Source organism: Gopherus evgoodei, chromosome 7 (genome assembly GCF_007399415.2).
Source record: "Gopherus evgoodei ecotype Sinaloan lineage chromosome 7, rGopEvg1_v1.p, whole genome shotgun sequence".
NCBI classification, from domain to species: Eukaryota; Metazoa; Chordata; order Testudines; family Testudinidae; genus Gopherus; species Gopherus evgoodei.
Genome location: NC_044328.1, coordinates 37294225 through 37320958, shown reverse-complemented (window position 1 = coordinate 37320958; position 26734 = coordinate 37294225). Strand labels below are relative to the sequence as shown.

Here is a 26734-nt window from a genome sequence, read left to right as displayed (position 1 = left end):
CCCATTGGGTCAGACACCTCAGCATAAAACTCCTTACAAACAATCACGGAGCTGTCTGTTCCTTGCTGCCTCCAGCAACCCATGGGGCAGTGATTTTATTTCACTAATTCACATTCCCTATCAAGGTGTGATTTGTATGTTGCTTAGCCAAATTCTGCACCATGGTGAGGGGTCTGCCCCACCTGACAATAGCCTGGTCCCAAACTCTGGCCCATTCTGGTTGTCTCTGACTACCTCCTCCTGATTCCTTATCAATGGAGCTTCTTCAACAACTGGATGTTAGCCTGCAGCAGCTGTGTAACGCCAGTTGCCTCTGTAGTCATTACAGACCCATTTAGGACACCAGTTACCTCCATTAGCCTAGTGGCTAGGTCTGTTACCCTGCTTGCTTCATTGTCTCCTGCCCTGCAAGAAGGGGATAAATGGCTATTATTCCCTCTCCCATTTAGAACAGTGGGTAAGGGTCCTGAGCTCCACCACAGTCCCCCATACCATCACAAGTTGCCAAACTGGAGTTACCATAACTTTCACAATCACATGCCTCCTCTGCCCCATAATTATCCCTTGGATGCACATCCATTCTTCCCCCCGCCATGCACAATCCAACTCTCTCGGTGGAACCCTGCTGTCCTACAACCACCCCCAATTTGATCACAGGCACCCATCAGCAGTGCCTCTCACAATGTTCCTCCCCTGTCCTGATGGTAGCTCATTCACCTCTGCACTCCGTGCAACCCACAAACCTTGTAATGCTGCTGATACAACCTCTGAAGCAACAGCAGGCACAACTTGAATCAATTCTTGGATGCACTCCCCTCCACACACCACAACCTCTAATATAGTTAGTTCAGCAGTAGGACAGTTTTCCTCTTGAGTACCCAAGCTACTCCCCAGGAGAGTGGCATCTCCTGGTGGGGAGTGTAAGGGAGTGGACTCACCCCTGCAACGCCTCCTTCTGGTTGTTTCAAGGAATTAGCTCTTCCAGTGTCCTGGAGCACCCCCTGCAGGGTGGTGATCCGCCTTACCGCTGGCTCCCATGTCACTCCCAGGACCGTGGTGCCCCTTTCTCTGGGTTGGCGCCCCTCTGGCAGTACCCTCACGCTCTGGGTGTCCCCACCCAAGGCAACCCCCACGCACTAACCCCACCTCATGTCAGTGTAAGGCTACTGCCAGTCACCATCTGACCCCACCCCCTGGGGCAGACTGCAGTATACACCACTCATCACAGGCAAGGTTGGGTTGGACCTGCTGCCTCTCTCTATAGCTGGGCTGCCCCTCTGCATCCCTGGCACTGGTCTTAGGCCCTCAGCTAGGCCTGCAGCCTGAGGGTTTTCCTAGGCCAGAGCTCCCCAGCTCCTCTAGCCTTCCCCCAGCCCTGCTCCACTCCCAGTACCCTGCTCAGCTCCCTAGCAGCCAGGCCCTTCTCTCTCTACAAGCAGAGGGAGAGTCCTGAGCTTCTGGCTGCCCTGGCCTTCTTATAAGGCCGGGTTAGTCTGTTCGGGGTGTGGCCCCAGCTGCAGCCACTTCCCCCAATCAGCCAGGGCTTTGCTCTCTCAACCCCAGCCCTCTCCAAGGGCTGTCTTTAAACCCCTCAGAGAAGAAACGGGTCAGCACCCTGCTACAGGAGACAGACCACGCTGTGACCTGCTATCACTGGTACTGAGCCCTGCCCCTTGTCCATGCAGAGAGGATTCCAGGCCTCCCAAGCCCCCAACCCCAGGGTTTCCAGAGCCCTCTTTGTCCATTTCATGCTGGGTTTGGGAATTCCTACCCCTTCCCATATCTTCTAACCCCTCGGCTGCAGTCTCACCACAGCAGAGGGATTCGAAGAACAGGGAAGGGGGAACAGACCCAGTGACCGATCTGAATTCCATATGGAGCCATGTAGATGAGACCCTGCAGTTGCTGAGTTGCTCATAATTTGAGAACATCTCTTTCCCCCTTTTTTATACACTGCCATTTCTTTTCCCTCTGCTGTTATTTATTTCTGTATTTGCAGCAGTTAACTCTGATTCAGTCCACTGGCTGGAGACAAGCTCCAACTTAAAAGTTTGAAAATTATGGTGAAAATAAAGAAAACTTGAGATGAACAAGAACTGTACAGTGTGTTTAGGAATGCAGCCATCTGCAGTAAAAGTTTGGAAATGCTAGAGTTGTACTGAGATCATGTCATGATACATTGCCCTGACACTCTATTCACTGATTTGAGTGCTGAAATCCAAGGCTACAAATTGACACCATGCTTATAAAATGTTCTAACCACGTTGAAAGGATACAAGTTTAAACAAAGGCCAACATTTCTGAGAGGCTTAATCACAATCAGAACCAAATCCAAATATTTTCACAATCACTCAGTTCTGTGTCTTTATCTCCATTTCCAAAGAAATAATAATTAATAATAATAAAAAATATGCTAGTGCTTATATTCTTGATTGGTTTCAGCAACTTTAAGTTCATGTTGTATTAGCAGAGACATATAAAATTATTGTAGAACTTAAAATTTTGTCACATTTATGTAAGAGAGAAAAATGAAAACCTCTAGAACAGTTTTATGTTTATGCGCAACGCTCATAGCCTGACAGCCCTGGAGACTGAAGTTATTATTTGCCCCCACAATTGTTTCTGCACATCAACAACACGAGGGCGAGTTTATTCACTCCAATATTCCAAAATGCTTCAACCTTGCTAACTAGTTCCACTTATTAAAGTGATTTTTTAAATTTACTTATAAACTAAGAACTGTAATCTCACTTACCCATCATGAAGCACGTAGAGGGCCACTCGTCCTTTTATAATGCAAAATGTATTGAGGCCTGATCTTCATTGCAGGCTTTGCAATGTTTTATTCTTTGACAAATGTAAGCAATACTTAATAGGCTTTAACCAAGTATCTGAATACCTAGAATGCATTGCTATCTTTCTTACAGCAATTTGATTGTTTCAGTGAGCTCTGAATAAACGTTCCACAGTAGGTTCATATAACAAACACAGTAAAAGACAACTTTCCATCACTAAGGCTTTAAAATGGTTCTTACCCTGAGTAGCTGCATTTGTTTTCATAGACAACTGGAAGTCTGTTGTCTTAGTTTTCTCAGCAAATTATCACTGGTACCAAACTCTTTGTCAGTGTAATGCCTTTCTCTGTAAATATAACTGGCTATTATGCTGGAGATGGATATCCAGAGGGCTCAATAAACAGTAGTTCAGGAAAACGCCAACTTATTCAAGCTTGCAGCAAAACAGAAAAATTGCTCCCCTAGTTCTGCAATGTAGAGGAGATTTTTGTACATTTAGTTTTGCTGATAGGCATAAAAACTGGAACAACTATTCTTCTTCTGTTTGTGGAGAGGCATTTTTAGTTCTAACAAAGAGACTTGCGTAACTTATAAGTTAATGTCTTTAGTTTATGCTTCTCTATTTTATTCATATTTAAAGTTCTTAAACATATGGATCTCAGTTCAGGCTAAGCATAGCCTCACTGAATTCAGCATGGATTTGGTTCATGAACGGGTAAGGGATTTTTTTTTTTTTTTTTTTTTTTTAGAATTATGCCTACTGAGAAAAATGTAATTTGGACACAGAGGACATCTCTTAAATACACACATCTTTCTCTTATGCACTGATAATCTATTCCATTCTTAACACTATTTTGTTCTCAGAATTTGAGTTTTAGCGCTATTGGGATTAGTCTTTAAGAGTCATAACAATCATTGCACATTGTTAATGTGAAACAAATTTTCATTTGCTAAACAAGTCTACTCCCTTTATCAAATATAGATTTTTTTAAAAAGCATAATTGTACATACAAGTTGACTTTTTCACTTTGACTCACTACCTACTGCCTCATTGTTAATGTTTCTCATAAATACAGGTAATTTCAATTTTTATATTATCTATCTCTCACTCTCTCTTCCTGCTTCCTTCTTTCTGATTCTTCCAGTGGCAAATAAGGCTCTGCTTACAGAGGAATAAGCAGAACGAAGTTTTACTTTACTTAGTTCCCTATCAGGATGCAGAGAAAGTTCCTAATTAGCAGGGTTTTATCTATTAACCTCATTTTTTCTCCAGGGTGGTGGAAGAAGTATGACAGTGCAGGATCACTCTTCCCCATTACACTTAGAGATAACTGCATGTATAATTAATTGTTTTCTCTGTCAGTCGACTGGAATGCATGCTGTTTCAGTTTCTTATTTAGAAGTATCTATATCATAAAATATTATGCTTGTGTAATCTGTGAATTAATATGCTGAATTAGAAGTAAAATACCTACTCTGGGCTTTTCCTTTTATCCCAACCTAATAGTATTTTTCTAAGATTTTTAGGTTTCGTCACTTTTTGAACTGAGATCTCATTCAACAACTAGATTTTAATTTTTCACTTTCAAAAAATATCTGTTGCTATTAAATTTTGCATTAGCAAAATGTCACATATCACAGCATATTTGTTTGTAGGTCTTATATACCATGATTCAAACAACTTAATAAAAAAGTCTCCTCTGTTGAATGGACAAAGGGGGAAGTCAGTGTCTTTCTTACATACAGTACATCCCTCTCAAGGACACTACCTTGCTTGTATCCAAGGTTCATGACTCTGTAATAGGAGAATGGATTGTTCTTTGTTGTCCTTCCAACTTGTTTTCTGAGTGGCTTTGTATTACGTAGCTCAGCACATGACTGAGTTTGGAGTGACTGGGCTGAATGTGCAGCCAAGATGTGTCTATACCAGGAGTCTTTCCATATGACTTTCCCAGAATCCCTTTCATTCAAACCACATTCTGCTCAGGCCCAGATTAACCAATGTGCATTTGGTGTTCTTACACACTGTCCCTATCTCAGGAGGCCCTGGTGACTCGAGGGGGACCGGGAGGGCAGGGAGGGAGGAGCAGCCAGGCCAAACCACTGTGTTGGTTTGCAATACTGCTCACTCAAGTTCAGGCCACCCACTCCTCCACATGATGGGGGCAGCCATGCCAAACCTGAGCAGCTTGGGGACATGTGAGTGAAGGACTGGTGCTGGGAGCAAGTGGAGCCACCCTAGCCTGGGGCAGGAGTGGAGTTCGGAGCAAAGTAGGTGTGGATGAGTCAGCGGGGGCTGAGAATTAGTTGTTCGTGGGCTATGGGGTGAATGGGGAGTGTTGGATGGCTGCAGGATGAGGGGATGGTGAGCAGGGCAGATCAGATGTGCATGTGAGCTGTCAGAATAAGTGGGTACTGGTGCAGGCTTGGTGCATGGGGAGGGTCATTTCCATAATGCACTAGACCCCAAAATTCTTTAATCCAGGCCTGCCTCTGCTAATAGCTGCATATGTTGCTGGTATTGGAAGAGCAATGGAATACCTCTCTAAACAACAACTGAATTTTGACAACTGGCTTTGTTCCAACACACAGCTGACCAACAGTGTACAGAGATGCTTAAATGTACAGCCACTTAGTAGCTCTTTGCCTCATACAACAACTTAGCTTGTAAAGTTAGGTGCAAAGGGAAGCCACTACCTACTGTCCAGGAGTAGGCAGAAATACTTGGAGGAAGTAAGGCTTTAAAAGGAGGTAAAGAAAATAGCATTGTAAAAGTCTCTAGTGCAGTCAGAAATCCAAAGTCATGAAGCAAATACAGGATGGACAGTGCAAGCTACTGCAGCAATTTGCTTTCTCCTGATTTGGCAAGCTACTTTTGGAGATGAGTAGGATTATTCATACCTACCAATAACATACTCAGTCTTCGTCCTCTGTTGGATCTGCCAGCAAGATTACTGATTAGTGTCAGTTGCAAAGGTGTTTTTGTGGTGCAGACACCTGTCCACCAGCTCATTTTGAACAGTGTCTAGCGGACAAGACCTCTTAGTCACTATCTCCATCTATCAAATTTGAGCCAGCGATTCTGGAGTGAAAGGTTAAGAATCCTATTGCTATCTTGCTCCTTAGAATACATTTATTTGGCATAGGTACTGTAGCTACAAATAAAACAAGAAAAAAAATCCACATTTGCTATGTAGAATACTAAAATGCTCTTTTTAGAACTAAACTAGCAAACAACGCAGTCTCTCAGTGTCCTGAAACTACAGTTTTAATTGTTACTGTTTTAAGAAGTTAAAGTAGTTTCCCATGTAGATGATACAGTAATAATTTGCGATATATAGGTGACCAGATGTCTATCTGTGGAAAATGTTGCTCCATGCAGAGGATTAAAGTGACTACCAAATATAGAGCTGACAATAATTTATGTGCAGAGCATATCTGCAAAAACTAAAGACTGGGGCTTTTTTCTCTTTATTCTGGCATACTACTAGGATCAGGCTGGTAAAGTCAACATGAGCTCATGATTTCAGGGAACAAGGGGAGAAACAAACACTGTTGAAGTTCAGTTCTTTCTGCTATGTTTCTATTTTCAGCTGTCTGCAGCTTCAAGTTTTGTATTTTGGCCTTCAAAGAACTTTGAGTGAAACACAATACAAGAACAGTAGTTAGTTTGCTTTAGAGTTATTTGTGGTAAAAATGAAATCATAGACCAGTGCAGTATTTGAGAAAAACCATGATAACAACATACTTGGAGACATATAAAGCAGACTCTCCACATGCTCTTTTTGCTCTAACATTTGGAAACCAAAAGAAAAACTTAGAAGTTATGAGCCTAAAATTAGGATTCCAATATCATATTTAGGTATCTAAATAAATGGCCAGATTTTAAAAAATGCCAATCACTCAGCAGCAGCCACTGAGGTCAATAGGAGCTATTGGGTTAACAACACTTCAATCTGACCACTAATTTAGGCACTTAAGTATGTATATAGGAGCTTAAGTTTACACTCCTATTTTAAATTTTTTGGCATCATCATTTCCTTCTCTTTAGGAAGAGTTTATGGTACCATTGCCTCCTCACCTAATTTCTAACTTAAATTTTGCACTGTAGGGTGTGAGAACAAATGATTTTTTTCCCAATAAAATGGTCTAATTTCGCCAACATCTCCTCCGAAGTCAAAATGAACTTGGCACATTGAATTCAATAGGCCAGATCCTCTTATAGAACATAAGTCTTAGGGTGATAGTCAAAAATACCTTCAGTCTCTTGATAGCACTCCCTGGATTCTGATGGTGCTCTGTGCCGGCCATTACTCCTTCATCATTTTTGAGCTATTCTGCGATGCTGTAATTTATGCTTGGCTACGACAGCTACAAGGGACCAATATTGCATCTGAGGCCTGGAATAGCACAGGATATCTTGATTAAACTCCCTTTTCTCAGCTTCACTGGAAACAGGGAGGCTGACTTGTATAAGAACTCCTGTGTTCTAGCTCTGTGACACCAAAAGGCAGTTCACTCTTACATTGGTTAAATTACAATTACAGCCAGATTATGCCGGTGGGGTGGAAAAGACCCTATTTCTTTTCTCATCCTTTAGACTAAAATCTACCCTCCTTTAAACTTTCACAATATTGTATTTAATATTAATCTAATAAAGAAATATCCCATAGTACTTCGCTTAGATTAGATTTTCCCAATATGTGGGTTGTGACGAAAATGTGTAGGGTAAGTAGTGTCCCAGACTGCTTGCAAAAAAATATAAATTCAATGCATCTTTAACTATTTTTAAAGAGATATATAAGCTCTGTAATGGTTTACCCCTTTAAGGCAATTATATTGCAAACTGAGAATCCTCGCTAATGGATCAGTGTAGACTAACACAGGATGTAGCCCCATTAATAACATTATTATGTACAAAATCAGAGTGGAAGTATCTATACAAAGAAACATGACAAGATCGTTCAAATTTAGTGACCTATCAACACGAGGCCCCAAGGCACTGTCGAGCATTACATGACTGCACTGCAAATGCTATTGAATATTTGTTGGAACTTTATTCTCATTCAAAGAAGATAGGACATTTCGTGAAAAGGACAATGGCAACTTGTCCCAATGCCAGCTCAAACGAAAAAAAAGAAAAATGCTGAAATATAATGAAAACTGATTATACAACAATTGATTTGAAACCATAATGTTCCGAACTGCTGGATGCCAAGAGTAGGAAGCCTTCAAGAATACTGTGATATTTAAAGACCAAACATCACTCATGGAAAACACTGGAGAAAAAAAGAGACTGGATTTCTCAAATTGGAAATGTCAATATTCACATATTTCATGCAACTGAGCCGGTATCTCTACAAATAGCTTGCAACATAAGGTGCACACCTCTCAGAAACTCTTATCCTTTCCTGTACAATAGACATGACTTTAAAAGCTATTAGAGGCATAAAATAGCTACCAAAATGAAAACTTACTTTGTTGAATATATTTTCATTTCCTATTAATAAGATGTCTATGAACAGCAGCTTTCAATTCTCAGGAAATGTGACTCTTTAGCAAATTATCTTGATAAATCAACTCTGGTGCTGAGCCTGCCCTTGTGAGGTATGTTTCTGGTGTTTCTACTGAAGATAATATCCTCTTTTATGCTAGGACACACAACAAGTGACTGCAGATTCAGGACATTTCAGGGAGTAGCCAACAATTCTCACTTTCAGTAGGAGTGGTGTAGGGCAGTGCCCATGCATGATGCCAATGCAACAACTAAGAACAAAATTCTTATTACACAGATCCCAAACTTTGTACCTATGTCTCATAGTTTCACTGTTTCATAGACCATCAGGCTCATGCTTCTAAGAAAGTGTTTAAAATGTGTGCTACTAGTGAGCTTCCATAAAGGTCAGCCAACTGTTTAAATTGCTCTGTAATGGCATGAGTTTCCTGCAGCTGCAACTCCTGTAATGCTTATGTGAGGTGGCACTTATTAGATGAAGTACCAGTTTGGCATTCTGAATTCAGAGTACACATGCTGGTTTCTCTGAATGATCAGCTATCACCCCTTTCTAAAACCTTCGATAATTTATCCTGAGTGGCATGCTTAGCGTACCCTGATGACATCTAATGAGCTGAGCTTTTCTCTCAGGACAGAATACGAGTGATCAGTTCATGCACGATGGGGTAGAAGCATTCATCAGACAGCTTGGAAATTGGTAATATTAAGCACAACTTCATGACTTCAGACTTCATGAGGGAAATGAATAACTAGTCAGGAATGATCAAGAAATTTCATCAGCATCCCAGGGAACTTCAGACCCTGCTTAGGACTATTTTCCCAGTGAATCACACCTTCATTCAATCTGATATTTACTTAGCAGCACTGCTTAGGTGTTTTTTATATGGTTAAATAAAGTCATACATCTAAGAACAAAATGTAGGTTTGCAGGATGGTGAAACTCTGTCACGGAAAACAGTGGCTCTGAAAAGAACTTGGGGCTCATGGTGGATAATCAGTTGAACGTGAACTCTCAATGCAAATCCATACCCAAAAGAGCTAATGCAATCCTTGGATGTATAAACAGAAGAATCTTGAGAAGGAGGTTATATTACCTCTGTATTTGGCTCTGGCATGACCACTAATGGAATACTGTGTTCAGTTCTGGTGCCCACAATTCAAGAAGGAAGATGATAAATTGGAGAGGTTTCAAAGAAGATCCACAAGAATGATTAAAGGAATAGAAAATATGCATTATTGTGATAAACAAGTTGAGCTGCTTGAGTCTATCTAAACAAAGAAAAGGTTATGCGGTGGCTTGATCACAGACCTACATAAGAAACAAAAAATCTGAGCATAGAGGGCCCTTCATTCCACCACCTTAAGGTATGACAAGTTCCAGTGGCTGAAAATTGAAGCTAGACAAATTCAGACTAAAAGTAAAGAGTAAAATTTTAACAATGAGGACAGCTAGCCATTGGAACAGCTTACCAAGCATTGTGATAAACATTTCCACTAATGGAGAATATAAATGGCTGTTTTTTTCCCAAAAGATATGCTATAATACAAACAGGAATTCATTCAAGGAAGTCCTACTGCCTGTGGTATACAGGAGGTCACACTAGATGATCATAGTAGTCTCATCTGGTTTTATAATTAAAGTCTGGGCCAAGATAAGACAAAATGACAGACCTCCTCTATGAGAGTATCCTGCAATTCTCTATCTAGCTAGGAAATCAGCAGATTTTGGTTGTTGCTGAAGGAATAACCAGATTTAGTTGTCAGAGGCTTGAACATTTTCATCACAATTTCTTTCTTGTATATCACAAGTCAAGTTACTTTTAAATGGAAGTGATGAAAAAAAGAATTACATTCACCAGTTGATCATAAGAGACTTAAATCTGTTTATTTACCTATTTTAACCAGCTGCAGAACACCTTTCATCAGTAAGACAGATTCATTCATCACATTCATTTGTGCATGTGTTCAAAGTGTTGTGCCTCTTATTAAAATTTGCTTTCATAAACTTTATAAGTAGTTATTTCTGGTCTGGTTAGGATTGCCAGATTTAATCTGTTCATGGTTAATTTTGAGGTCCTGGATAGGAGGACGAGGAGAGGCCTGGGGACAGTGGTTTACTACAGAATGTTTTTCTTTCAACTTTTTGTCATAGAAGACAAAATATGTCCCTTAGTATATTTTATAATCACCATCAGTAAAATCAGATGAATGTTTACTTTTATCACAGTTATTCAGTCAATCTACTTCCTCAGATAAAGAATTAGCAGCTTACTCTCCAAGATACTTGTTTCAGCTGAATCATTCCCCTCAGACATATCATTCTTACTAGCACTTGACTTTCTAGAATTTTAACAAACATGTTTACTAATTGTTTAGATATAGAAAAAATAAAAAACTCACAGGTGTTTTAATAAGATTGTCAGTGGCTATTGTTACAATTTGTTAGTCAATAATGTCTCATAAACTGTTCTATGCACCTCAAAATTGTGGATATATACATGTCATTTTAGCCAAATTGGTTCCAAAAAAGTCAAATGGTGACCTCATGTCACTAGACTTGAAAGGATATAGAGTTGATTATAGTCATGACTGCCACTCACTTACTAGTGCAATAATGAGAGAGAGAAATTGCATTAAAATCACTTGTTAGCATTCTAAATGAGATTACATTCACAACAGCTGCCTACAGAAGAAGGTACATAATTACTACAATTTTAATATGCCAGTGGGAAAGCAAGAGAATGCTTAATAATAATGCTTCCTACTTCTTTCTTAAGGAAAAGGTCTTTCAGAGTGGCAATAGTACCAACCTTACTAGTGCCCCTAATTTAATAAGCAAAGAAAGATGCAGTTACAACTAGACACCAATCAACAGTTTAGAAGAAGGCTAATGAGAAAGGACACAGTGAGAAATAATAAGGATAATAAAACTAACAATGACTAGCAATACAGTTACTGTTTTCTCGTCTGTTCATTTGCTGGCTGGAAATGAACAGCATGCAAAAGTCAACATTAATAATAACAAACAAACAACTATCTCCTTATTTTCTGTTGTAGAAATTCATTATCTTCTTCTCATTCCCATTCTCTTGCAATGACATATCACTGATTACTTTGGCCACATTGTCTGTGACTGTGAAGAGATTTGGTTTTCCAGGACATTTAACTACCTTTACCTTTCTGTTATTTCTGCCATAATTCTGCTTTTTTTTTTAGGTTGGGCATTTTCAATTTTTTTTCTTCCACACAGAGTCTTACACGTCTCATTGGTTTCTATATTTCACAGGTCACCACCATCTTCTTATTTTCAAGATCAGAAAGGGCTATCAGTGTATTTTACCATCCCTGGTTCTGAATGTGTGAACATAAGTCTGAATGACCTCCTGTAATCTCATTTTACATGACAGGTTGTATTTTTTTTTAAATTCTCATGTATGAGGTAAAAATTTCCCTCAAACGTCTCAACACATTTTTGCACAGCATGTTCTTAGAACACATTGTTTTACAGAGGAACAATGGAATATGGCAACTGTATTTAACATGAGGATGAGCATCATCCAGCTGCTTGTCAGCTTGTGTTGCAAAAAAAGGGACTTTTAGAATCAGGGTCCTTCCAATATGTATTAACCAGCTATTTCATAGAGTTGAAATTGACCTGCCAAAAAATATGCATCTCCAATTCTTACAGAGTTCTTTCTGAAGGCTAAACCTGTAAGCTACTAGACATTTTCTTATCTGGTGCAACCACATTTGAAGTTCTAGCATCCTCCTCATATAATACATCACCATGGAGTGGGGAAAATAAAGACAGGGACTTACCATTCTGCACTCATCCCCATACCAAAGCTCCCTTTGGCTCCACACTGTGGTGCATTGGCTGAGAATGCACACAGCAGGTTTGGAGTGCAATGGGAGACTAAGGAGATACTAAATTCTATGGCACTCTCAGAAAGAAAACTGCCCACATTTTCAAGACCTGAGGTCATGTGGTATGATGATCTCAGTCTTTGCCCTCCTAGCCAAACTCTTCACTACCAAACTTCTGACCCTCGGGGCCCCCACCTAAACCTCAGAATATAGCAAGGGAAGGCACTGAATTAGCCATAGGCTGCTCTCTTGGATGAGCTAATATAAGTCACAACACAAATGTGGGATGTTTCTACTAGAACAAAGTCAGAGCTGAATGTACTGCAAAGTGAGACATTTTCTTCCTTTCTTCTTCAAATCCATAGTGCACAGAATAATCATCATAAAAAGACTTAAATTAACACATAAAACAAGCAGCTACATCAGGGGTTCAGCCCAAACAAATAACATCACTGTCAGTGAAGCTCCTTGTCTGACTTTCCTAGCAAAAGTAGAAACTGAAAGAGTTTGGAATGATAAAGTGGATGATGCCAAAACAGTTTGCATCTATTAGCTGCCACCAGTCTTTCCAACATACAGAAGAGGGATCATTCATTGAACTTCGGTGACAACTGGGTTACTGAAGTTCTTTTTGTTTAATATGGGAAAATATTCTCTCGTTTTCCTGAGTTTAAAGAGTTTGAGTGAGGGAGAATTTATTGCAGACACAACACAACTTAAGAAGGTAGAAACTTGGCTTTTCTTTTTTATAAAATCCTTCCAGCAAAGAAAACATCAGCTCTGCTGAAATGCAAAGAATGAAACACATACCAGAGTACAACATATCCATGCTACAATATCCAAAACCAATTTGGAAAAAGGTGACCGAATTAATAAATCTGAAATATTTTAATAACATTTTTCAGTCAAGAACCCCTATGAAACTGATAACTGACCTAAGGGTAATCAAGTCAAGCATTAATAGCTGCGTGAATATTTTGAAGTGTTTAAATTCTAAAATTGTCTTACTTTTGACGGTTGCTGTCCGGGTACAATTGTAAAGGATGGCTAGCTCCCCAAATACTTTGCCAGGTCCCATGGTACACAGTTTCACACCTTCTTTTGTCACTTCAACCTTTCCATCTGTGGGGGAAAAAATACCATTTTAAGTTGCAAGCTTCTTTGTCAGCTATGTTCTGAAAATTTGTTCTAGATACAATGTAATTGAGAGTACCAGAAATGTTTAATTAATTCTAAAACTAATTTAAAAGAATGTTCCAGAAAGGGAATTATATCATCATAATCCTTGGAAACAATTATTTTATAAATAACGCTTATAAAGAGGTATTGATTATTGAAGTTTCTTAATGAAGATAAAAGCTTAATGGCACACTAGAACAACGCGTAGTTTATTTTACTTACGACTTTCAAGAAAAATTATCTCAGATGTTTTGTATTAAAAATCAGGAGATTCGGGTTTAACATGACATATGAAAAACGTGTGAACTAATTCTGCTCTTTTTTAACAGAAAAAGTAATCCTTGGAAACATTCATCCATGAATAAGGCAGCTATTATCAAAAGAAAAATTACTTTGACTCATGGCCATTATTTAATTCACATCTTAGAGTATCTTTTCTTTCTCAGGCAAGTTTGCTTTATCTGCTTACCAACAGTACACATATAATAGGACTATATGGGGTATTTAAAAGCAAGGGCTGCAGAGATAGAAAGGAGGTCAGTGCCAATTTATATTCTTCAACCAATTTCAGACAAAAGACTGCCAGAGGAGGAAAATGGGAAAAAAACAGCCACACCATCAACTATATACATACTGATTTAAAAATAGTGTTGAAAAACAGAAAACACCGTCCTAGCCACCATGGATGTGGAGGCTCTCTACACAAACATCCCACACACAGATGGAATACAAGCTGTCAGGAACAGTATCCCTGATGATGCCACAGCACAACTGGTTGCTGAGCTCTGTGAATTTATCCTCACATACAATTATTTCAAATTTGGTGACAATATATACCTCCAGACCACTGGCACCACTATGGGCACCCACGTGGCCCCACAATATGCCAACATTTTTATGGCTGACTTGGAACAACGCTTCCTCAGCTCTTGTCCACTCATGCCCCTTTTTTACCTACGCTACATTGATGACATCTTCATCATCTGGACCTATGGGAAGGAGACTCTGGAAGAATTCCACCATGATTTCAACAGCTTTCACCCTACCATCAACCTCAGCCTGGACCAATCTAAATAGGAGGTCCACTTCTTAGACGGTACAAATAAGTGATGGTCACGTTAACACCACCCTCTACCGAAAACCCACCGACCACTATGCCTACCTTCATGCCTCCAGCTTCCATCCCAGACACATGACATGATCCATCATCTACAGCCAAGTGCTGAGGTATAACCGCATTTGCTCCAACCCCCCAGACAGAGACCAACACCTACAAGATCTTCACCAAGCATTCTCAAAAGTATGATACCCACACAGGAAAATAAGGAAACAAATCAACAGAGCCAGACGTGTAACCAGAAGCCTCCTGCTGCAAGAAAGCCCAAGAAAGAAACCAACAGAACTCCACTGGCCATCACCTACAGTCCTCAGCTAAAACCTCTCCAACGCATCATCAGTGATCTACAACCCATTCTGGACAACGATCCCTCACTTTCACAGGCCAGTCCTCGCCCACAGACAACTCGCCAACCTTAGGCATATTCTCACCAGCAACCACACACCGCACCATAGTCACTCTAACTCAGAGACCAATCCATCAGGATTGGTGCAACCATTTAGGTGACTTAGGCGGTCGCCTAGGGCACTAGGCTTTGGGGGGCAGCATTTTCTTCGGCAGTGACCACAGCGGCCGGATCTTTGGCCACACTGTTTGCTGCCGGCATTTAGGCGGAGGGAGCTGGGGCAAGGGAGTGCAGGGAGGGCTGCCTGCAGCAAGTAAGTGGGGGGCATGCAGGGGAACTCCCCGCCCCGGCTCACCTCTGTCCCACCTCCTCCCCGAGCATGCCATGGCTGCTTCACTTCTGCCGCCTCCCAGGTTTGCGGCGCCTAAGCTGATTGGCGCTGCAAGCCTGGAAGGCAGGAGAAGTGAAGCAGCAATGGCGTGCTCGGGGAGGAGGCGAGACAGGGGTGAGCTGGGGTGATGGGGTGCCTCAGGGTGGAGGTGGGGAGCTGCTGCAGGGGGAGCGCCTCAATGGATGGATGAGGGCACAAGATGGAAGTTTCGCCTAGGGCGAGAAACATCCATGCAACAAACCTCGATGCCAACTCTGCCCACATATTTACACCAGTGACACCATCACAGGACCTAACCAGATCAGCCACAACTTCACCAGTTCATTCACTTGTACATCCACCAATATATTATATGCCATCATGTGCCAGCAATGCCCCTCTGCTATGTACATTGGCCAAACTGGACAATCCTTATGTAAAAGGATAAATGGACACATGTCAGATATTAGGACTGGCAATATACAAAAACCTGTAGGAGAACACTGCAACCTCCCTGGACACACAATAGCAGATTTAAAGGTAGCCATCCTGCAGCAAAAAACTTCAGGACCAGACTCCAAAAAGAAACTGATGAACTTCAGTTCATTTGCAAATTTGACACCATCAGCTCAGGATTAAACAAAGACTGTGAATGTCTAACCACCTACAAAAGCAGTTTCTCCTCTCTTGGTGTTCATACCTCCACTGCTAGAAGAGGGCCTCATCTTTCCTGATTGAACTAACCTCGTTATCTCTAGACTGATTCTTGCCTGCATATTTATATCTGCTTCTGGAAATTTCCACCACACACAAAAGCTTATGCTCCAATATTTCTGTTAGTCTGAAAGGTGCCACTGGACTCTTTGTCGCTTGTTGAAGTATGATTCATAAGGGACAACATGAAAAGTAAGTATAATAAAATGTGGGAGGAATGCTTGGTTATTATGCCCAGTGTTGCCATTTATAGTGAGACAGAAGATCACAAGAAAGGAAAACAAAACACCAGTGAATAATGAAGAAAAAAAGACCCAACCAACCAAAAAACCCAACCATACCCGCACCTCCCCACACCTTATCTATTGCTCTCTTTCTGGAATAGGGTTCTACAAATGTAGCTTTCTTCCCCCCAATTCCATAGGCAAAAACCTTTCTATAGAATGTCTGCTGGCAAGAATTAGTGAAATTTCATATGCATCATAAAAGTCTGGTGCAACAGGCATGAGTGGCATCAGGAACTATTATTTATATGAGAAGTACAGTTCATTCCCCCCACCTTAACACAGTTAAGGTTGCATGTGAATTTTATGGGAATCCTTATATAGCACCCTTGCAAAAATATTGTACAGTTTACAAAACTTCTAAACCTTTAAAAAAATAATCAGGAAATGATTATTGCCCAGATTATGTGGGTAGTTCACTTAATCATCTCTCTGCCTTTGTGGGGGCCTCAGACATTGGTGCACCTTGCTCCCTCCTATTCTCTGCCTGTGGCACATAATAGTCTAGTCATCTATAGGTCATAATACTTTGGTCTAATTTTGATTGTTGTGTTAAGTGCTCAGATGCTGGGTGGTGTTGGTGGCCTGTGATATATACAGGAGGTGAGTCTAGATGATCTAGTGGACCCTTCTGGCCTTAAACTCTATGAATGAATAGCCAATTCCTTATTGCCATACAACCCTTCATCACTCATGAATTACTGACTGAAATTCTCTGGCCGGTGTTTTGCAGAAGGTCAGACCCGATGATTCGTTCTCACCTTAAAATCTATGAATCACGTCACAAAAACCCATCTTTAATTTTTTCACCTTAAGTTACAGGGGAAAAAAAAGCAACTCAAAAATAAGTTAGATGTAAGAGATTATAAAATTTCATTTCATAATCAAAGAACCCAAATATTACCTCACTACAGACACCTATGCTAGTCGCTACACAATATAATTAATGTTAAAAAAAATTACCTGCCTGTAACGGTTGTTCTTCAAGATGTGATGCAGACATGTATTCTACTTAGGTGTGTGCATGCCAAGCACACTGGAGTCACAGAATTTTGTGGAACTGTATTTGTAGGGGTGGCACTCACACCCTGCAGCCCTAGACTTCCCCTGGCCACGGAAAGGCAGTGCCACCCTGACCCCGAGTTTCTTCTCACCAACCAAATTCCTGACTCTGATGTGGAGGGGACTGAGGGTGGGTTGTGGAACACACATCTACATCACATTTTGAAGAACAACAGTTACAGGTAACAAGTATCAGAGGGTAGCCGTGTTAGTCTGGATCTGTAAAAGCAGCAAAGAATCCTGTGGCACCTTATAGACTAACAGACGTTTTGGAGCATGAGCTTTCGTGGGTGAATACCCACTTCCTCAGACGCATGTAATGGAAATATCCAGGGGCAGGTATATATATGTGTGCTAGCAAGCAAGCTAGAGATAACGAGGTCAGTTCAATCAGGGAGGATGAGGCCCTGTTCTAGCAGTTGAGGTGTGAAAACCAAGAGAGGAGAAACTGGTTCTGTAATTGGCAAGCCATTCACAGTCTTTGTTCAATCCTGAGCTGATGGTGTCAAATTTGCAGATGAACTGAAGCTCAGCAGTTTCTCTTTGAAGTCTGGTCCTGAAGTTTTTTTGCTGCAGGATGGCCACCTTAAGGTCTGCTATAGTGTGGCCAGGGAGGTTGAAGCGCTCTCCTACAGGTTTTTGTATATTGCCATTCCTAATGTCTGATTTGTGTCCATTTATCCTTTTCCGTAGAGACTGTCCAGTTTGGCCGATGTACATAGCAGAGGGGCATTGCTGGCATATGATGGCGTATATTACATTTCACCAGTAACTGCACACCACACCATAATAACTCTAGCTCAGGAACCAATCCATGCAACAAACCTCGATGCCAACTCTGCCCACATATCTACACCAGCGACACCATCACAGGACCTAACCAGATCAGCCACACCATCACTGGTTCATTCACCTGCACATCTACCAATGTAATATACGCCATCATATGCCAGCAATGCCCCTCTGCTATGTACATCGGCCAAACTGGACAGTCTCTACGGAAAAGGATAAATGGACACAAATCAGACATTAGGAATGGCAATATACAAAAACCTGTAGGAGAGCACTTCAACCTCCCTGGCCACACTATAGCAGACCTTAAGGTGGCCATCCTGCAGCAAAAAAACTTCAGGACCAGACTTCAAAGAGAAACTGCTGAGCTTCAGTTCATCTGCAAATTTGACACCATCAGCTCAGGATTGAACAAAGACTGTGAATGGCTTGCCAATTACAGAACCAGTTTCTCCTCTCTTGGTTTTCACACCTCAACTGCTAGAACAGGGCCTCATCCTCCCTGATTGAACTGACCTCGTTATCTCTAGCTTGCTTGCTAGCACACATATATATACCTGCCCCTGGATATTTCCATTACATGCGTCTGAGGAAGTGGGTATTCACCCACGAAAGCTCATGCTCCAAAACGTCTGTTAGTCTATAAGGTGCCACAGGATTCTTTGCTGCAGTTACAGGTAAGTAACACTTTTCTTCTTCAAGTAGAAGCAGTCATTGAGGAAGCATAGCCTGATCTACTTTATATGCTATCATGAGAGGAAATTATCCATCTGGAGATAGGTTTTGTTTCATACACAGACTGAATGAAGGGTCAATCAGTCTTTGCAGACTAACAAGATGAAAAGAGGAAAGGTTTGGTCCTATCCAGATTAAAAAAACTCAACATCCACTGTTTGAAGATGCTGTTCCTCTAGGGTTGAATGCTGCTTAGGGAAGAACACTGGTAAATATAGTTTGGTTCAAGTGAAACTGGGAAATCATCCAGGGTGTCACTGAGGTTACTTTGTCTATAGAAAATTGCATGCAAGAAGGCTCTGCCATCAAAGCCTGTGACTCAACCTCTCTCCTGTAGACATTTTCACAAGGAAGCCAGTTTTCTGACACAGAAGGTAGACAGAAGAAGTTGTCAGAGGCTCAAACAGAGGTCCTATAAGAGCCTCTAAGACAATATTAAGGTCTACAAAAGAAACATCTCTAACTGGTGGATGGAGACAAATGACTCCTTTCAAAAACCTCACTGCAGTGCAGTTTGAAAAAACTGACTTCCCATGGATGGGCAGAGGAAACACCAAAATCATCTCCTGGTAGACTTTCAGTGAACTAAGAGCAAGACCAGAAGCCTACAGATGTAACAGGTAATCCAAAATGTCCTGGATGCAAGCTAGCTTTGGTTGGACTCCCTGGGCTAACAACCATATTGATAACCACTTCTACTTGGCTGAATAGGCTGCTGTGATCGAGGGCACCCTATTATTAAGCAAGATTTGCCAGATCAAAATGATGTTCAGAAGCTCTTCCTCATCTAACCATGCAGCTTCTACACTGTGAGATTTACAGAGAGAATGCAAAACCTGACTGTGATAGTGAGTCAGGAAGTCAGGATAAAAGAGGAAGGGATATGGGAGCTGAATCAATAATATGAGGAGCTGGAGAACTAACATTGCTCTATCATGCTCAGGCAATGAGAAAGAGCTTGACATGGTCCAAGTTCAGCCTGAGAAATGCCAGTGGGATGATCAGAATGGGAGGGAAAACCAAACAGTAGCGCTGATTATCAGCTCAGATAAAAAGCTTCAGCCAAAAAAACTGTCATCTCTCATGGGGAACAAATCAATCATCAGGATTCCCCAAACTGTAAAAATGGTCCGCAGGACACAGGGCTTCAGAGACCACTAGTGATTCAGGTAGACATTTCTGCTGAGGTGAACCTTCAGGTGATTCCAAATCCCCAGTAAGTGATTAGCCAAGAGATGATGTTTTCCCTGAAACAAGGAAGACAGTCCTGATTGCCTCTTGATGCAGCACATTGGAGTCTGCTCCCCCTAGAAGTCTGTTCACATAATACACGACAGTGGTATTGTCGGAGAGTCTGAAAACTAAATTCCTGCCGTGATCAAAGATCTGACAGATATTCTAGATGGCATGTAGCTCAAAGACCTGTTCTGACCACAGGCCTTGAACTGTTAGAGATCCCAGATTCGGTCCCCCACCTAGTAAGGACGCATCAGTGACTATAGTCCTGGTCAGTGGGAACTGACTGAAAGGAATGCCCTTGCATACATTGTCCTCAATTGTATGTCACTGTAGGGAGTCCAGGACTAGCAGGGGGAGTTGGACCTACTGTCCAAGGGATGACAAATCAGACAATAGACTGTCTTCAGCCACAGCTGAAGAGGATGCAGGCACAGCCTGGCATATTGGACTACTTGTGTGCACACAGCCATATGGCCTACCAGCTAAAGGCATACCCAGTTGTGGTTTAGGTTAAGACCGCAGCTCCAGACAGGTGGCAAATTGCCTGGAATTGCTCTGTCAGTAGAAAGGCTCTTGAACTTAGTTTAGCAGGGTCACAATGAACTCAATTCTTTGTGTTGGAACCAATGCTGACTTCCCACTGTTTAGGCCTAGATGATCAAGTAGGCATAGCTTGAAGAGAACATGACAGAGGACTTATCTTCCCACATCTGGATGAGAGAAAACTCCAGAGAATATGAATTCCACACTGTTATCATAATCATACGCTTGATAAAAACCCAGGAGGTACAAGACAGACTGAAAGGCAGTAAAGTGTCCTGCTAGTGGTGGCCAGCCATGATAAGCCTGAGTAACTGCCTGTAACTCAGACAGATTGCTCCGTAGAAATAGGCATCCTGAAAGTCCAGGGCAGCAAACTAGTTGTTGTGATTTAAAGATGGGAAGGATAGTTGCTAGGGTGATGTATCTGATGCATTTGTTGAGATCATAGAGATCAAGGATAGTTCTCATCCCTCCCCTGGGCTTCAGGATCAGGAAATACCAGGAGTACCCCCATCTCCAATGCTGAAGGGGGACCTTCTCTACAGCCTCAATATCACTAGAAACTGAACCTGCTTGAGGAACAGAATCTTGTAAGACGGGTCCCCGAAGAGGGATGCGGTGTGGCTAAATGGAAATGAATTGTATGGCATAACCCAATCTGGTGGTGCTTAGGATCCAGGTTGTTCTTGGTATTTGAGACCCAAGCACAGCAGAAATGAGCCAGCCAGCCAGTCCCCCAACAGAAGGTCAGAGAAAGAGAGGTCACCACTGGACAGCTGTCCACAACACGAGTCAAAATGGGCCCTGGCTGAATGCCAGGGGATGGGGTGTGCACGTGTGTGTGGGGAAGCCAGCTGGTTAAACCCAAAACCAGAGGACCTTCTCCTCTGGGATCTGTGGCCCTTCCTGGAGTAGCCCCACTGTCTTACAGGAAGGGAGGACTGCCCAAAGAAATGCTGCAAGTGGTATTGCTGCTGTCGCTCCTATAGTAATGTCTCTTCACAGCTGGAGTATATACTCCCAAAGAATGCAAAGTAGCTCAGAAGTCTTTAAAAGAGTGCAGTGTTTCACCTTTCTTTTTTTTTTTTAAAGCAAATCCTCTAGTGTCTGCTGCACTTCAGGAATACTGCAACAATGAGGCCCTTCTCATGGTCACAGCCAATTTCTTAATTCTGGCTGAGGCACTTGCCACATCCAGAACCACCCACTGCAATGAGGTCTTGGCCACCATGCAAGCCTTGTAAAATTAAATTACCAAAACTCTTCACTGAGGTTTCTGGGAACTTATCCACAAGTTTAGGTATGGCCACGAAGTCCTATTTAGAGAGCAATAGCTGCTGGTTCACAAAACTCATCTGCAGGGAAGAGGAGGTATAAATCAGGTCCTTCCTCTTGGACTTTTGTCATTAAGTATGGGTTTATACCTTCCCCGCCATGATGTGTCATTTTATGCAGTTACCACCAGAGATTTAGAGGGGGAGAAGAAATCCTCAAAACTCTTCATGGGGACAAAGTACCACTTCTCTGAACACTTCAGTGTGATTGGCAACAAAGTTGGAGTATTCCAGGGGGTCTTTCCAGGCTCCAAGAGACCCTCATTTATTTGGAGGCCTACTCCCTCCAGAGCTGATTATTGGAGACTATCCAGCCGCTTGTGTGTATTCTCCTGCAGGAATTCCATCTGGATGCCTCAGGAGGTCATGATACCCCTTAAACGTCCTCAGACACCAGCAGAAAGACAGACACTGGCCCAGTAGAGTTGGAGAGGATGAAGATGCAGTTTGCTGTGCCAAAAACAGGTTCTTTTCTTGCACTACAGGATCCAGTCAGAATAGCCCTGGAGGTCCAGAGGGAATAGGCTCAGCAGTAGCTTGCAGCTGAGGTGGTTTGGAAGTGGGTGACAGTGTTGAGACCAATGATCTCATTCTAAAGCGAGTTGAACGGTGGGACCTCAGGGACTGAGGAGCATCCCAAGGATTCCAAGACGACCAGTGGGCATAAAGGTAAGGCATTTGTGGCCAGTAGGCACTGAGCCAAGAGCTCTTGTCCCAATCAGGGCACAGATGCCAATATCAGTACTGATAGTGATCCAAGGGTGATATCTGGCGCCTATTGGGTGACAACAAGGTGAAAGATGACCCCATCCTGGATCTTGAGGAGTCCTGGAGGTTCTCTGCTGACAATGGGTGAACCAACCCTGATGGGAGAAACAAATGGTCAGACTCATCTGAAGCCCAAAACAGGGATGGCATCAATACTGAGGAGGAATGGAGGATCAATACTGGTAATACTAAATGAGACTCCCAGCTGGTACTGGAAGATGTGCCAACACCGAGGCTAAGGGCAGTACCAAACTTGGTGAAGGGATCTGCTGCCAAGCCAATGATGGCTCTCAAGGATGCACCACCATCGAGGGGGGCCTTTGGTGCTGGGCATGGTGTACGCCTCAACTCTACAATCTGAGCCCCTGGCACCCTGAGCTTGGCAGCTCTCTGATGAGGCCAGAAGGTGCCAAGGGTATAATAGCAGATGAGATGGTAGGAGCCATGGTATTAGAGAACTTCTTAAGAAGTTGAGAGTCCAGGACTGAGAGGCAAAGTGTCGTGGCCAGATTTAGTAGTCAAAGCCAGAGTCTGCAATCACAAGACAGGAGTAGGAATCAGATGGGTCAGGCTAGCAGGAGGTCAGAGTCAGGAGACAAACTAAAAGGGCAGAAGCACAAATTAGATGCCAGGAAATCACGACAGGAGAGCAGGAAGCACAGGGCACAGAGTCCAGAACAGAATGGAGACCAGTTATTCAGACAGCTACCCTTTTCTGCTGCTAGTTTAAGGAGGGCCAGCAGGCCAATCAGCTGCTCTGAGACTGGCAAAAAGGACTTTAGCTGCAGATCCTCAGACTGCACTGAGTCTCACAGGTCCCAGGCAGGCAAGCATCAGCAGGCTGTAAGATGGATGGCTGAAGCATAGCTGCACTTATAAACCCTGCAGACCCAGGTTCAAAGCAGGTCTGATGCCGCCTGGTATGTTGTCACTGTGGAAATAATTGGTGCTGGCATAACTGTACACTTCATGGCTGATAATGGACTTGAGAGTATAGGCTCTCATTGATTTCTGCACAATACCAGGAAGTGGTTGGACAGATCTGCTCCATCCTATGTGCCAGAGGGTGTACTGTGCCAGTCAGCACTCCTCTTAGTAAATGAAGAGAAATCTTCCTGAGCCCTGAAATGGTCCTAATTTGTTTCATGGGACCTCTTTCTCACCATCTTCTTTGGGGAAAACACCAGAGCCTAAATGTGGAGCAACAACATTTGCTGGATTTGAAGTCAACCAAAGATCAAAGGCCTTGGTGCCAAAGGAGGTCTTATAGGCTGCTCAGGAAAGTGCTGCTTCAGCCACAAGTATCTCACCATGAGTCCTCTTTGGGAATGACTTATAGATGGAGCACAGGTCTTTATTGCATTCTTCACTGAGACAAAAAGCATCTCATGTGGGGATCACTGGTGGGGATTGCCTCCCCCCTCCCCCAATGCACAATGCTTGAACCCTGGTGAGGGCATCACATGGGACAGCCAGTTACTCTAATACTATATTAAACACTAAGTTGTACATAAGGTACTGAGTACTATATACACAAGAAAAAAATTCTCAGAAAACAGACTGAAAGTGTGAGGTAAAAACACCACACAGAGTGAGAACTCTAGCCATGGGTGGTGAGAAAGAAATGAGGGGGTCGGGGCAGTACTGCCCTTATAGGGATACTGCTAGGCAACTCCAGTGAGCTCTGTGCAGTAGCACATAAATGGAATACATGGATGCGTCTACTTAAAGATTACAAAGTCAACATACATTTACATAAACCTAAGCCACACTATAATAAACACATTTCAGAACAAGCACAACAATCATTCCAATACTATCCATATTATTATTCTGTTCTATCAACACATCATTCTACAAGAAAACATATAGAACTCTGACATAACTTAATATACCATTTTCTTTCTAGATATTTAACAAATAATTCAACAGTAAACATAAACCAAATATTTCTATTATGGAATAAAATGTGTGCGTGCAGGGATTGATGTTAAGTTGGGGTGCACAGTATAAATTGAATAAGGTTTATAGTGAGCAATGAAGGGAGAATCTGTTCTTTTTCAGACTTTAATGTTTGGGTGATTTTTAAAGGTGTACAATTTTTGTACAAAAAATGTTATTTTGGATAACTGGTGTATTAGTTGGATTCCAATTAAATGCAATTTCAATCCTATGTTTTTAAAGCAAAGTTTTTTTATGTGAGAATAAATGTTTTTTATTTCAAATTATTTCTGTATTACACACAGCATATGGACATTTTCCAAGGCACTGATTCATAGCCCATGGCTAACTTAAATCATGAGAGTAGTCTCATTGACAGCAATGAAATACTCACATGTTTAAAGTTAGGCCCCTGCTTAAGTATCCTACTGAATTGTTTTGTTTTCTGTTGCACCTAAGTTTAGTATTTAGAATTCATGTTTGACTGTTCTCAAACAGTAACAATACACAAACAAATAATCAGCTGAGCACCTCTGCCAATTATAACTTTACATGAATGTAACACATTTTTGATTACATTAAATCATTGGTCTCCACTGGGTCACATATGAGTCAAATAGCCATCTCAAACAAGCATATTCACACTTGTGTGTGCATAGATTTGTGCATTGATCACACGCACACACAACTTGAATACATCAACTTCTGGTCCACAGTTGAATACAATGGAGGCTGTGTTTAATGAAAAACCAGCATGCCCTTCATGATGCTTTGAAAAATTCAAGGAAAACTGTATAAAACACTATTCTTAAAGTGTTTGAGCATAAGATAGGCACATGTAGTTCCTTTGTGTATATCACTCATGTGCATGCATACTGGCAACTAGCATGTGTGTATTTATGTAATAAATCCTTAAGCTACAAATCAGTCTTGTGGTTCCACTGCTGTGCAATTGATAAGGTAGAACTCATATCAAAATCTCAGAGCATATTTACTTCTGTGCTATTCAAATAAACTACAAGATGCAGAACTAAAACACATGTTGCAAGAAACAGCTTATCTCCATGAAGTGTTTGAAATGGCAATATGTCAAAGAGAACTATAAAACTTCTAACGCATGGTAGCAGGGTACATGCAGGCGGTTACTGTGCAGCAAAAGGTAGAGTGTGTACATTTACTTCCTGGCTTTCCATGTACTAACAGACAGCATAAACAAGTCCAAAGAAAAATTCAATTTCATATTTGAGAAAAAGTATAGAAATGATCACTTTAAAAATCACAATTTGGGTCAGGTCATTCATTTAATCATACATTTTACATGCTTTGTGCAGGTTGTATTAACAATGAGATACCAGCATTGAGTGTATATATTAAATTGGCGGCAAAAGATAAACTGTTACAGATAGCTTTTGTTATGAGAGTCATTTGAATTAAGAAAAACAAAACAACTGTTGCATATCATTGTTTCTTGACAACAGACATTACGTAAAGGTGCAGCAGCCCTGAGGCTTGGTTTTGCTTTTAATACACTACTGACAGACTCCTGAAAGCAGCTGTTCTCTATAGGGAAGCACAAAAAGGGGGAAAAAAGAGTAATGAATAATGGCATGGTGCCAGATTATGTATCTAGGATTATGTAGAATGAAGAAAATTAAAGATCCAACCTGAGGCCAAGACAGAAAAAGTTTACACATGCTGTTCACGTTTACCACATATTTTATTTATAGGAAAGCAATGAATTGACAAAAGCAGACCTTCCTTGTGATAACTCCTCCATGTACTGTACAGTAAATACCACAGAAGGCAGCATCAACACCTAATCCACATTTTACATGTCTCAATTTCTCAAACAAATTGCTGTGTCTTCCCTTTACATTATAAAAACAGTTACATCTAATTTCATTTGTTTGCTATCCTGCACTGAAGCCAGCCTGCCATTGCAGAGAAGAGCAGTTGCAGAGCAGAGCTTTAGAAGATTAAAAACAACCTGCCCAAAAGAGAAAAACAATCTTACATGTCCCCAGCAACTTAATACTGGTAGAACTACTATGGATAGATTCACCCTTCTTTCAAAAAAAGCTGCCTCAATCCCACACATGTAAGTAATCCTGGGTAGAATAAACTTGCAATACT

General features: G+C 41.6%; 1 protein-coding gene across 2 annotated transcripts in view; it reads right to left on the bottom strand.

Moving 5' to 3' along the window:
- Positions 1–26734, bottom strand: part of PRKG1 (protein kinase cGMP-dependent 1) — a 925871-nt gene that overhangs the window by 538446 nt on the left and 360691 nt on the right. For both annotated transcript variants that reach the window (XM_030570100.1, XM_030570099.1), the window contains exon 3: positions 13186–13299. In XM_030570100.1, the coding sequence (XP_030425960.1) occupies positions 13186–13299 (114 nt within the window). The remainder of the gene's footprint in view (positions 1–13185; positions 13300–26734) is intronic.